Source organism: Agelaius tricolor, unplaced genomic scaffold (genome assembly GCF_023055355.1).
Source record: "Agelaius tricolor isolate 1412-34295 unplaced genomic scaffold, bAgeTri1.0.p SCAF_10, whole genome shotgun sequence".
In the NCBI taxonomy this organism is placed as follows: domain Eukaryota; kingdom Metazoa; phylum Chordata; class Aves; order Passeriformes; family Icteridae; genus Agelaius; species Agelaius tricolor.
The window spans coordinates 34,042,269-34,055,549 of record NW_027269270.1 but is presented as its reverse complement, the minus strand read 5'-3'; the positions used below and the strand labels follow the sequence as shown (position 1 = coordinate 34,055,549).

Sequence of the window (13,281 nt, the reverse complement as noted above, 5' to 3'; positions counted from 1 at the left end):
AATTGGGACTGCACTGCAAAGTAACTCCAGGACCTCTTCCATCAAAAACCAAAAAATCCCTCACTTTCTAGTACTGAAGAAGGAGCAGTCTAAGATGAGAAATGTTTACAGCCCATTTAACTCCTGCTGGAATTATGAAACCCCTCCCAAACCCCAGTGTGATGGACACAACACGGCGTGGACAGAACATGAGATTCAAAGTCAGCTGGATCACACTTACAGAATGTTTCTGCCAACACTCCCTTAGGACAGGCCTCTTCTTTTTGTGCACCACAACTTCCTGCATGTCCTCCAGGGAGGGGTGCTGGCCGATCTCCTCCTCGAAAGGCAGCATGTACTCATCCACGGGGCCTGCAGAGGGAAACACCAGTTAAACAGGAAAGGGAAAAGGGCAAGTGCAGCCATGGTATTTTCTGAAAAATCCCTTTGCCAGGATTTTTCTGCTGAGAAGCTGAGAGGCCTCAGAGGAAAAGAAAAACAATAATTATCTGCTGCTGTGGAATGCAACAGGTGCATCTGTGATTGGTCCATGTTGGTTGTTTCTAATTAATGGCCAATCGCAGTCAGCTGGCTCAGACTGTCAGAGTCATGAGCTTTTGTTATCATTCCATTGTTCTTCTATTCTTAGCTGGCCTTCTGATGAAAGGATTCTTTTAGTATAGCTTTAATATATGATTTTAATATATATCATGAAATAATCAATTAGCCTTTTGAATCACGGATCAGATTCTCATCTCCTCCCTCCTGCTGGGACCCCTGTGACAGCCCCAGAGGAAAGGGAAGATTGCCATGTTGGCAATGCAGGCCATAAGCAAGGCCAGAGTGGTGAGTGTTGGCAGGGGCTCCCAGCCGGCCCGGGGGCTGCAGCAGGCAAGGCAGGGCAGGGCAGGGCAGGGCAGGGCAGGGCAGGGCAGGGCAGGGCTCACTCACCGTCGGCGGCCGTGCAGCGCGAGGCCAGCTCCCAGAGCACCAGCCCCATGGCGTACATGTCGATCCTCAGGAACGCGTCCCTCTGGAAGTTGATAGCACCTTCGAGCACCTCGGGAGCCATGTACCTGCGGGTGCCCACCTGCAGGGGCACAGAACACCCAAGGTTGTGCCCACAGTCATCCCCAGCACGGGCGCCACCCTGCCTGCTGCCACACGAAACCCCTGCTTTGGCCCAGCTTAAACGCGGCTCTGGTTGTTGCTGCCTGAGGATGGAACAACCTCAGGGTGGAACAACAATTTCCATCTGCTCTGGGGAGCCCTGACCCCAGGGAGCACTGCCTTTGACCCCCAGGGAGCACTGCCTTTGCCTTTGACCCCCAGGCAGCACTGCCTTTGACCCCCAGGGCAGCACTGCCTTTGACCCCCAGGGCAGCACTGCCTTTGAGCCCCAGGGCAGCACTGCCTTTGACCCCCAGGGAACACTGCCTTTGACCCTCATTCATGGAGAAAGTTTCCTGGACTTCAAGATAGACCGGAATCCACAAAAGTGTGAAATAGATTATAGAGAGCAGTGTAGGTGTGTCACTGGGTGAGAAATTGAGATTTTGGGATTTTTGGTATGTTGTGGATGGAAGCAAGATGGAGGGCACAGGGTGTCATCCTGGGTTTCTTCTTTGTGCTTCTTCTTCCTTCTTCTCCATGGGTTTGGGTGGCATTTTGTAATTGGGCAGAAAAGTCCCCTTTGCAGCTCTGTGGGATCAGTTATTGAGTTAAAAGGCAAAATAATCTGGGTGTCAGTTCTTAATTGAATAATTTAGTCTATAAAGACCTTGGAACAATAGATTCTTGGCCATTTTGTGCCTTCTAATGAAAAGCTGCTGAACTCACAGTAGTGAGGCTGTTTTACTGAGTCTGAACATGAAACTACCATCTCAAGTGCCTTCAGTCCAGACCCAGGGAAACCCACAACTAGAATCCCTCACATTAGGACTAAATCTTGGAAGTTGCATCCCTCAGTTTCTGAATAATAAGTAAATAATTAATAAAATATCACAAAAGTTCTTGTCTAAATTGTCCTGTCAGGATAAAAGTGGGGATAGGCCATGCAAAGAGCCTGAGGGGAGATTCCCATTCACATCCAGGTAACAGCTGGATCATTCCTGGAAATAACTCAGGATTTACCTGTCCATGGGTGTCTCCTGCAGACTTTCCAGCCTCAAACTTTAAAGCTAGACCGAAATCAGCAATACAAGCCGTGAGGTTGTTTTTCAGCAGCACGTTCTTGCTTTTGATGTCCCTTGCAAGTTCAAGAAAACACAAATTAGAGATCTAGAACACTTAAGACAGAAAAAACAAAGGAAAAAGGAACAGCAAAAAACAAGAAAATAATAAAGAAATAGATAAGTTAAAAAACAAAATAATAATCATAAAACCTCAGAGTGCCTTTGCAGACCTTTATGGGAATAAATGAGACAGTAATTGGAACTGTAATTTTGTGCTTGATGTTAAAATAAATACAGATGTATGATGGATATAGGGATGTATATGGAGATCTGGATATGGATGATGCAGGTTAGATCCAGAGATGGAATGAGAATGTTGCAATCCAAGTGTGCAGCGACTGCAACTTTGTTTAAATAACAGGGGGAAAATGTGCTCAGAGGGGAGATGCAGGAATTCCTGCAGGAGCAAGAGGTGGTGCTGGGCTGCCTGCAGGCCTGCCCTGTGTCCTGCATTCCCAGGGCAGTACCTGTGGGAGATGGCTGGCTTGTGGCCATCCTTGAGCCCCGGGATGTCCTCGTGCAGGTAGGCCAGGCCCCGCGCCATGGTCTGGGCGATGTGGCACAGCTCGTTCCACGACACCACGTTTGCCTTCAGGAAATCTGTCAGGGACCCCTGCAGGAAAACAGGCACACACCCAGCTCAGCTCACTCCTCCAGGAAAACCTGCAATTCCTGCAATTCACATCCGTAGGACCTTTGACTGTCCTTCCTTATGGACCAACAGCAGGTTCAGAGTGAAATACTCTGAATAAACTGAGATGAAATCATTCAACACCACAGTTTCAGAGTGAAACAGGCTGAACAAATCCAAAGAGATATTCAGAGTGAAACACACGCTCTGAACAATCCAAAGAGATCAAAATTATTCAACAGAAAACTGAATGTATTCTTAATTAATTGTATTTGTGTTTCTTCCTTTTGCTGTCACAATAGAATCGATCTGTATCGCTTCATCTTCATTCTTATCAACCAACAAGGGAACCAAAAATAACCCCCCAAAAAATCTCTGCAAGATGGGAGGTTATGTATTTTAGGCAGGTTTAGAGTGGGGATGCTAAAATAGACATATTCTAAAAAGCCAAAAAAAGGCAGAATCAATTTTTGTTTGTCTCCTAAAACAACTCCTCTGTCAGTAAAACCCGATGCCAACTTTCTCAGCTGCCTGAAAACCAACTGCAAGGAATTCATGAAATCCAGCAAGAAGCCAGCAGCAAAGCGAAAGCTGCTCCCAATTTCCTTGCTGTACCCAGGTGTGTGAGCCTGTGTGGGGCTGCTGTCCCTGGCCAGGCCAGCCCCACCTTCTCGTGGAAGGCAGTGATGAGCCACAGGTCCACGTCGATGCTGGAGCCGCGCTTCTCGGCGCCGATGAACTGCAGGATGTTGTCGTGCTTCATCCCGGGCAGGCTGTAGATCTCGTACTCGTTCTGCCACGACTGCTTGTCCTGCAGGCACAGCAGCACAGGCACAGTTACCCACCAAACAATGGCACCTCAGGGCTGGCCCTCAGGGGAGGTTGCTCCCTCTCGGGGCTTTGGCTGCTCAGAGTGACCCTGAGATGTGTCAGAAATTCTCTTTTCCCAGCCTGGCGCTCTAAGAAGGAGCCAGAGCTCCTCAGTTCTCGGTCTCAAGGTTGTTATTGTTCCTTATCTATAAAATTCTTTCTCTGACCTGCCCAGGTCTGCTCAGCAGGACAGACAGAGGCACTCTGCCCACCCTGGGGCTGTGTTATCTTTTTATACTAAAAACCACCTGTACAATATTTGCAATGACTTCCCAATACCCATCACCTGTGTTAGACAGTGAGCTTCTACTCTAAACCAATCCAAAAGTGCCACCATCACAGCAGGAGATGGAGGCCAAGAAGAAGAAGGAGAAAAGCTGGACACGCCCAGATTCCTCCATCTTGCCCCCTGAACCCCCATTCTAAAAACCCCAAAAAATCTGTTTTTCACCCTGTGATAAATTCACTATCATTCTACTTAAACTGTCAAGGCTTGCAGATCCTCATACAAGGTTGGTGATTTGCTCCATGGGTCATAACCAAACCCACAGGTGTGTTGGGCTCTGTGCCAGGGACTCTGAGCCCCCTGGCAGGGTCCTGGCAGTCCAGGATGAGGGATCCCCTGAATTCTGACAGCAACCAGAGTTTGGGAATGCTCTGTCAGAAAACCCATGGAGTTTCTTGTGAAATAACGAGAGCCTGCAGCGCTGATTCTGCAAGGCAGCCCCTGGATCAGTGTGAGGAACAAATCCCTGCACCTCCAGCAGCAGGGGGTGCTTTAATCAGTGCAAAACCCATCCCAGTATCAGCATCCAGCACCACTCTGTGCTCTCCAAATTCTTCAATCCATTTAATGCGAGCCACGGCTTTGCGAGGGCACTTGCTGGGCAATGAGTGTTGTGGCACTTAATTGAGGCCTGGTTAATTGGAACAATCACTCCAGGGTCTGCATTTCAGGGCATTCCTTCTAAGCACAATTTAATTTGATTATTAACTGCCCAAGAGGTGGGTTAGAGCTGCTTAAAATACGGATGCTGAATATTTTTATGATTAGAAACCCACATTTCACAGGCTTTATGCTTCAGTAATGTGTTTACTGCAGTAAAACACTTATTTTAAATCACTAAATTCTTCCTGTATCTCTTACACCTCAAGGCCATTTCCACATGGATTTACACAATTATTGGGCCAAGAAAAGCTGCTTTAATGTGAGGAAAAGCCAGGACCCCAAGAGTTCTGCTCACCTGGATGGGGAATATTTTGACTGCAACGTATTCATTGAGCAGCTGAGCTTTCCACACACACCCAAATCTCCCCCTGGCCTTGATCTCCAGGAGCTGCAGCGGCTTCAGACCCATCAGGGGAGATGGTGGGGGAGGCCCAGGATCCTGCAATCAGGAGAGACCATTAATTAACGCTGCTTTAATTAATGACATTCATTCACATCATCCCTGAGGGCACTACAGATAAAGGATTGCAGATGGGGAGAGCCTGGGATCACTCGGCCAAACCCCACAGCAAATCCCAAACACCCAGGGACAAAGCCCAGCCCTGCTGCACGGGGTGGGAATGGGATTGTGAGACAGGCCCAGCAGGGATGGGACACACCTGGGTAACATCTGGGACAGCACAGCAGGAACCAGGGAATCACTGAGCACCAGGGAAGGACAGCAGAAATTAGGGAATTATGGAATTGGGTGGGAAAGCACAGCAGAAATTAAGGAATAATATGATTACTTGGGATAGCACAGCAGAATTTAGGGAATTATGGAATCAGGTGGCAAAGCACAGGAGAAATTGAGGAATAATGTGACCAGGTGGGAAAGCAAGGCAGAAATTAAGGAATAATGGAATCAGGGGGAAAGCACAGCAGAAATTAAGAAATAATGGAATCAAGAGGAAAGCACAACAGAAATTAGGGAATAATGTGACCAGGTGGGAAAGCAAGGCAGAAATTAAGGATGAGTCTAATCAGGTGGGAAGAAAGCTCAGCAAAAATTAAGGAACATTGTAACCAGGTGGGAAAGCACAGCAGAAATTATGGAATAGGTGGTAAAACAAGGCAGAAATCCATGAATAATGGAACCAAGAGGGGAAGCGCAGCAGAAATTAGGGAATTATGGAATCAGGTGGGAAAGCATAGCAGAAATTAGGGAATAATGTGATTACTTAGGATAGCACAGCAGAAATTAGGGAATCATGGAATCAGGTGGAAAAGACAGCAGAAATTAAGGAATAATGTGACCAGGTGGGAAAGCAAGGCAGAAATTAGGGAATAATGTGACCAGGTGGGAAAGCAAGGCAGAAATTAAGGATGAGTCTATTCAGGTGGGAAGAAAGCTCAGCAAAAATTAAGGAACAGTGTAACCAGGTGGGAAAGCACAGCAGAAATTAAGGACCAAAGATAATCAAGCTTTACTTGTTATATTTTTAAGAGCTGGAATTGCAATGAGCCCCTTGGATGCATTGGAGGTTTCTGTGTTTATCTGAAGCGTGGGGCCTCTGAACCCTGCAGATCCACACCTGGGTCAGCCCCTCCTGCCCCATTTCCCTGCTCCCAGCTTTGCCAGGGAGCTCCTGAATTCCCAGGGCCCAGAAATGAGCTGGAATGCCATTGCAGGGGTGATCTGGGCCTGCCCTGCAGGGTTTGTCCAGCTGGAGGTGAGACAGAGCTCCCACAGGGACTCCATGGGCCCACAACCCCACATCCCCATTCCCATATCCCACACTACAGCCTGGGACCATTTCCTTCCTAGGAAAGGGCAGGAACAGTTTATTGCACGCCCTGGATTTTCTGCTTTGCTGTATCACATCATCTGAACAGAACAAGCAGATTCTCAATTTTATTGCCAAAGCTCTGCTTCCTTCTGGCCTGGCCCTTTCCCTCCAGGTGGGATTAGCTTCTCCCTCTACAAAAACCCCAGCAACCAACACTAAAGTTTTCAAAAACCCTCCAAAACGCCCCCTTTTCCTCTGTTTTCCCCAAAGTGAAAAGCAGTTTTCAAGAGAATGAAAACCACCAGAGGAGTTGCTTCTACAGGAGAGAGGAGAGTGCTCATTAAAGAGTTAAATGTTTGAGCACTTCCATCAAAACCATGAAATCCTGTGCAGGTTGAAGACATTTTGTGACCAACTGTGGGGTTAAGAACCCTTTGCTATGGGGAGAATGGAGACAAGTGCTGAGGATGCAAGTCCTGAGTAGTTTCAGTGCAGGAATCAACATCCCTTCTCTGCTTGCTTATACAACAACAAATCAATTAAAAAGAACAAGCTCCAGAGAAAGATTCAGAGCAGAGTAACCTCTCTGCACAAATTAATAACTAGACAAAGAAAAAATAGCATTTGAAATTCAAATTAGAGACACACTGCAGCTCTGTCCCCAAAAAGGAGGAAATCCTTTTGTCAGTGTGACAGCGACAGGCGCTTGGAGTTGTGACATCAACATTTGCAGCACAGAAAACCAAGTTTGAGAGCAAAGATTTCCCTCCCCTGGTGCCTTTCATTCCGTGCCAGAGCCCTCTTGGAATATTCCAGGCACCAGGGAAAGCAGTGCCCTCAATTTGTAAAATACAGACTGTACTCAATAAATATTTGTAAATCCAGTTTGTTGCTGTTAGAAGAGGAAGTGGGAACAAGATGCTGGAATTTATCCCCCAAAGGCAGCCCTGATTTAATGAACTGTTCAAGCTCTGAACCTCCTGCCTTGTCTGAAGCAGAGAAATTGGTGGGAAATAATCCCAAATCCCCCTTTGCTCTGGTGGCTTGGATCCCTTTCCTTCCCACGGCCTCCTCCCAGTAAACTGCTGGGATTTGGAAGCACCTGGTGCCTGAATTCTCCCCCAGCCACCAGGAAAACCAAACACCTCCAAGATTTGCTGAACCCACTTCCAGCATCTCTGCCAAGAGCTGCAAGTGAAAGTGGCAGGCAAACCTGATGCTTTCCTAATTCCCCATTAGCCCACAACACTTCCCATACACCAAATTCCCCATTTCCTAGAAATCCCTGGCTCTCCTCACCACATTCCCAGCACCTGCCACAGCCTTTCCATGTGGGAAGCAGAATTCCTGGAAAGAAAAGTTTTCCTTTTTTGTCTTCCCTCTGATTTTTTCTAAGCACCTTGGTTGGAATCTAACTCCAGACTCTGCAGCTCCAGGGACTGATTTTACACAGAAACCCTCCCTGACAATATTTCCAACTCGCTCTGCTCCAAGGAAAATTGTTTAATGTTCCAGAAATGTTCCCCATTATCCCTGTGAGGTTTTGGGGCTGATCTCTGTGGTGCCAAGGCCACAATGCCAGCAAGGGTGGATAAACTGGGCTCTTCAATTTCCCAGCTGTCCAAAACCCCAGGGCCCAATTCCCTTTTCCTGCCCTTCCCCTTGGACTGAGTCATAGGGGAAATATTCCTTAAGGAAAGGGGACTTCCAGGAATGGGGTTCCTCAAGTGTCCCCAGAAATGGCTCTGGAGATCAGAGAGCTGCTCAGCCCTTGTGGAACCCAAACCCAGGGACAGCAGCTCCTTGGAGGCAGCACCTGCATCCCTGGCTGGGATAAGGAGGCCAAACATGGACAGAGATCCAAGGAACTCTGGGAACTCTTTGCAGAGGCATAGGCAGGAAAATATTCAAATATTTACCTTTATAATACACTGAAACCATTAGATTTTCTTCTAAACTGCATTTCCAAGGCATTTCAGGTATTAATTGGAGGAATTGATAGGACAGGAATTGAACGGACAGGAATTGAACATTTTTATTACACCTCAAATCTCGATGTATTCAATATTCCATTGAAAAGCTGAGTGGGAATGACCCAATTTGTGAATTAAGGGAGCCCAGTGACTTGGAACAAATATAAATATAAATATAAATATTTCCTGGGAAAGGTGGGGAAAAATGAAGAGACTGAGTGGTGAAGGAGTATTTTTCTTTTTCTCCAGATGATCCATTTTTGGGAGTTCCTGCACCACACAAAATCCCAGATCAGCACGTGGAGAGCCCAGAGCTGCAATGGATTTGTCCCAGGGGGGAGATGGGAAGGGAGAGCCAAGGACAGGGCACAGGTGGGTGGGATGTGGCCTTTGCTTCCAGGGAACCCCTGTGCTGGGCTGATGTTCCAGGATCCATCCCAGACTGCACATCCTGACCCCACCACTCAGGAACTCCAGGGAATTTTGGGAGATCCACAAACCACAGGCTAAAACTGCATTTTTGAACCACACATGCTGACAGATGGCTTGTCCAAAATACTGAGAAATCACAATTCAGAGCAAACAACGTCTCCCACATCCCCAGAAAGCCCCAGAGCCAGGAACAAACATCCTCTTACCTCAATCATTATATGAAAGGCGTGCTTGCAGAGAGGGAAAAAACACAGGCAAGAGAAATTACTATTTACACCAGAATGGGATGCAAAAACAGCTTAGAGGAGACAAAGTCAATTATTTGTGAGTTAATGACAGGAATATTCACGGGGACAGCAAAACTTTCCCACAGCAGAAACACATCATTTAAAACAACAAAGAAATCCAGTGTTGTTAGTAAAGGAAAATGAGAAAAACAGGATTATTCTATAGAAAATGAACGAAATTACTTTCCAATTACATAGAGAAGCGTCCACTGCAGGTGTAGAGAGCCGTGTTACAGCAAGAGCACAGAGACACGTGGAACTTCCAAAGGTGAAATTCCAGAGGCCGGGATGAGAACCCGCACTGCTCCCTGCAGCGCTCCCGCTGCCCGCCAGGGGGCAGCGCCGCACCAGGGAAATCCCGGGTGGGATCCTGGCCACGGAACCGCCAAAGGCCCGGCTGGAACCGAACCTGAGCCATGAACGGCACCGGGCCTGAGCAATGAACGGAACCGGGCCTGAGCAATCAATGGGACTGGGCCTGATCAATGCACAGAACCGAACCTGATCAATGCACAGAACCGAACCTGATCAATCAATGGGACTGGGCCTGATCAATGAACGGCACCGGGACTGAGCAATGAACAGAACCGAACCTGATCAATCAATGGGACCAGGCCTGATCAATGAACGGAACTGAACATGATCAAGCAATGGGACCAGGCCTGATCAATGAACAGAACCGGGCCTGATCAATCAATGGGACCGGGCCTGATCAATGAATGGCACCGGGACTGAGCAATGAACGGAACCGAACCTGATCAATCAATGGGACTGGGCCCAAACAATGAACAGAACTGGACCTGATCAATCAATGGGACTGGGCCTGAACGATGAATGGAACCGAACCTGATCAATGCACGGCACCGGGCCTGACCAATGCACGGCACCTTGGATCTGACCAATGCACAGAACTCAGCCTGATCAATCAATGGGACCGGGCCTGATCAATGCAGGGCACCTTGGATCTGACCAATGCACAGAACTCAGCCTGATCAATCAATGGGACTGGGCCTGATCAATGCACAGCACCTTGGATCTGATCAATGCACAGAACTCGGCCTGATCAATGCACGGCACCAGGCCTGATCAGTGAACGGCACCGGGCCTGATCAATAAATAGTACCTCAGACCTGGGCTCCAGCACCAAACCTGATCAATATATCCCCAGAGAGGGGAACTCCAACACTCTGCACCCAGCAGATACTGAGAGGGATAAATCCCAATATTGAAGATTCATTCCTTCAAACAATCCCGTGAGGAGTTTACAGAGAGTGGAACAAAATTCAGGATAAAGCCACATCCCAGGATTTCAGTGACCCCGTTTGTGCTGCTTTCATCCCTTTTCCTGAACAACCTCAGTGGAGATGCCTTTGTTCCTCCTCCTGCACTCTGGACTGCAGGCCCTGGCACAGCATTCCCAGAGAAGCTGGGGCTGCCCCTGGATCCCTGGCAGTGTCCCAGTCCAGCTTGGATGAGCTTTGGAGCAGCCTGGCACGGTGAAAATTGTCCCTGGGGCGGTGGAAGTGTCCCTGCCCATGGATGGGATGAGTTTTGAGTTTCCACCCAACCCAGACTATTCCAGAATTCTGTGGCTCTTTCACCTGAGCCATCTCCTTTGTCCTTTATAATGGGATGTTGGAAGAGAGGGAATCCAAGCCCCTGTCTCCAGCTGCCATTCCCTTCTCCCCCTGTGCCTTCGCACCCTCAGGATGCTCTGGAGCCAACAGGAGCCTTTCCCTGGGCCTGGACAGTGCTGAGCACACACTTCCCTTTCTCCAGATAATTCATTCACCAGATTAATACCAATAATTAATCCAGGAGGATTCATTCCATAAAGCTGTGACAGAACTCAGAGCACTGGGATCCACCAGGATCTCCTCCACCATCATCAGGGCAGCTCCAGAGCAGAGCAAAACCCACCCCAAGGGGCTGAAAGTCTTTTCTTTTCCCAGGCCTATTCATTATTAAAGTTCTCCAGCTCTGGAGAATTATGGAAATTCCTCAGCAATAAGCAGAAATATGTATGAATTCAACCTTTGTGCTCTGACCATAATGAGAAACTGCAAAAATGAAGCTCTGAGGAACGAGCCCTGTCCCAAAGCTCTCACTCCTCCCCCGAGGGATCAGCTTCCCCCAAACTCTGACAAATTCCACACACATGGAAACTTCCCAGGGCTGTATTTATGCTCATTAACACCTCTGGATTATAAAGCAGTGTCCTCCCCTGCAGCCCACAGAGCATCACCTCGGGCTCCCAGCAGAAATCCAGGAGGCAGCAGTTAAAGGGTGTCAGGCTCCAAGAGAAATGCAAAGCTGAGATTTATGTCAGGAATTACCTCAGATAAACAAAAGCTGGGAGCAGTTAACCCCCCTCAGAACCCCTGTCACCCACACAAATGTACATGAACACACTCACTGCTGTTTATGCTGCCTGAAAACCAACTCTAATGGGTCTATTACAATATTTGGAAGCAATTAGAACAATAAAACCCTAAGTAGTGTGGGTTTTTCCCAAAATTTGGGCTACCCACAACCATTTTCTGATCTGTAAAAGCTGCACTTGGCTTTTGGGTGTTTTCATACAAATTCTTCCCTCTATTATAGATTCTAACTTGTAGCAGCCCATGGATTCTATTAAGAAAAAGAAAGGATCCAGTTCCAAGCTCCTCACCCACTGCACATTCACATTCAGGGGTCCTGATTTGCAGTAACTTTCCAATCTCTTTTCCCATTTTCTATAAGCACCTGGCTTCTCCCTGTGTATTTTTCAAGCAGCCATTAATCTTCCCAGGTTTGGATTCAATCCTTGAAAAAAAAAACCACCTCTCCCTTGCATTTTTCCAGTGTTGAGATGTTTCTACTAAAGTATCTGTAACAACAAGAAGAAAAAATGTGGCTTTTGGAAGACCAAAATGGGGAAAACCTGAACAGCTGATTTAGTTCTTCGTTCTTCAGCAGGAAACTGGGATTTTTCCCAGGTGGAAAGACCTTCCCAGAAATTTCAAGTGCCTCAGGTAGATTTAGGAATTCCTGTGGTCAGAAATTCAAACCCTGATGCATCTTTGACCCCAGGGAGCTCAACCATTTCAGAAGAAATCCCCCAAACAGGTCACCAAGACATGGAGTGAATCTGCAAAGCCTTTTCTCAAGCCTCTCACCACCATGATCACTTGAAAACCAGCCCAAAAAAGCAGCAGTGATGCAGTGAAGCCCTGCCAGGCTGGGAGGGGGACGATTCCCTGCTCAGTGGCGCTGCTGGCAGCGCTGTGGGAGGGTGACAGTGGCACCCATCAGTGCCAGGGTGGCAAGAGCCCCCTGGACCCTGCACTGACAGCGCTGGCACCAGCTCAAGGCTGGCCAGGAGCCAGGGGCACAGAGAGCAGCTCCCTGCCAGCCTCGCCCCAGATTTATTGGGAATGTTTGGGGGGAAACCTGGATCACACCTAACTCCATCCCCCAGGGAAAGGGAACCAGGTCCCAGCAGCTCCTTCTGCAGAAAAATGCAAATATTGAAAAGAGCAATCTGATTCTTTGGGTGAATTTTATCAGCTGATGGATTTATTATGTTTGCTAAAGCAAATAGAAATAAGGAGACAGAACAGTTCCTAAGTGTTTTCCATACACACAGATGCATTCAGCAAACATGGATTTGTTAATAACTCACTGCAGAGCACAGAAAGTGACAGATTTGATGGAATTTGACAGCTTTCACTGGATACTTCCCCACACAGCAGTGAGGCACAGTGAGCAGCACAAACAAGCCAAGACTAATTGTCCTTTATGTCTCTTTACAGGTTCAAACATTTCTTACATTGTATTTCTTGCCTTTTTTTTCCCTTTTTAAATATTCCAAACTATTTCTTTCCCTTTGCTCTCTAATCTTTTACTTTTTCCCTTTTTAAATATTCCAAACTATTTCTTTCCCTTTGCTCTCTAATCTTTTACTTATCACCAAATTCTTTCACCATTTCTCATTCTTCTTTTTTATCTTTTGCTTATTTTTCTTCATTTTTATCTTTTGCTTACTCCTCATCCATCCATTCATTTTTTCCTGGAAGTTTGGTACCAGCTCAGTATTCCCACTGTTTCTGGGAATAAAGCAAGGGAAAGGGGATAACTTTTCTCTGGATCTCACATGGAGCAATCTCTTTTTCCTA

General features: G+C 47.3%; 1 protein-coding gene across 2 annotated transcripts in view; it reads right to left on the bottom strand.

Annotated features, from left to right (window-relative positions):
* The window catches only part of ACVR2A (activin A receptor type 2A), a 54,293-nt gene that overhangs the window by 3,477 nt on the left and 37,535 nt on the right, over positions 1–13,281 (bottom strand). The window contains exons 5-11 of one of the 2 annotated variants that reach the window (XM_071435491.1): positions 9,044–9,067; positions 4,959–5,102; positions 3,512–3,655; positions 2,681–2,826; positions 2,113–2,227; positions 931–1,069; positions 221–351 (exon numbers count right to left, since the gene is read on the bottom strand). In XM_071435491.1, the coding sequence (XP_071291592.1) occupies positions 221–351; positions 931–1,069; positions 2,113–2,227; positions 2,681–2,826; positions 3,512–3,655; positions 4,959–5,102; positions 9,044–9,067 (843 nt within the window). The remainder of the gene's footprint in view (positions 1–220; positions 352–930; positions 1,070–2,112; positions 2,228–2,680; positions 2,827–3,511; positions 3,656–4,958; positions 5,103–9,043; positions 9,068–13,281) is intronic. The other variant, XM_071435492.1, reaches the window with a different exon arrangement.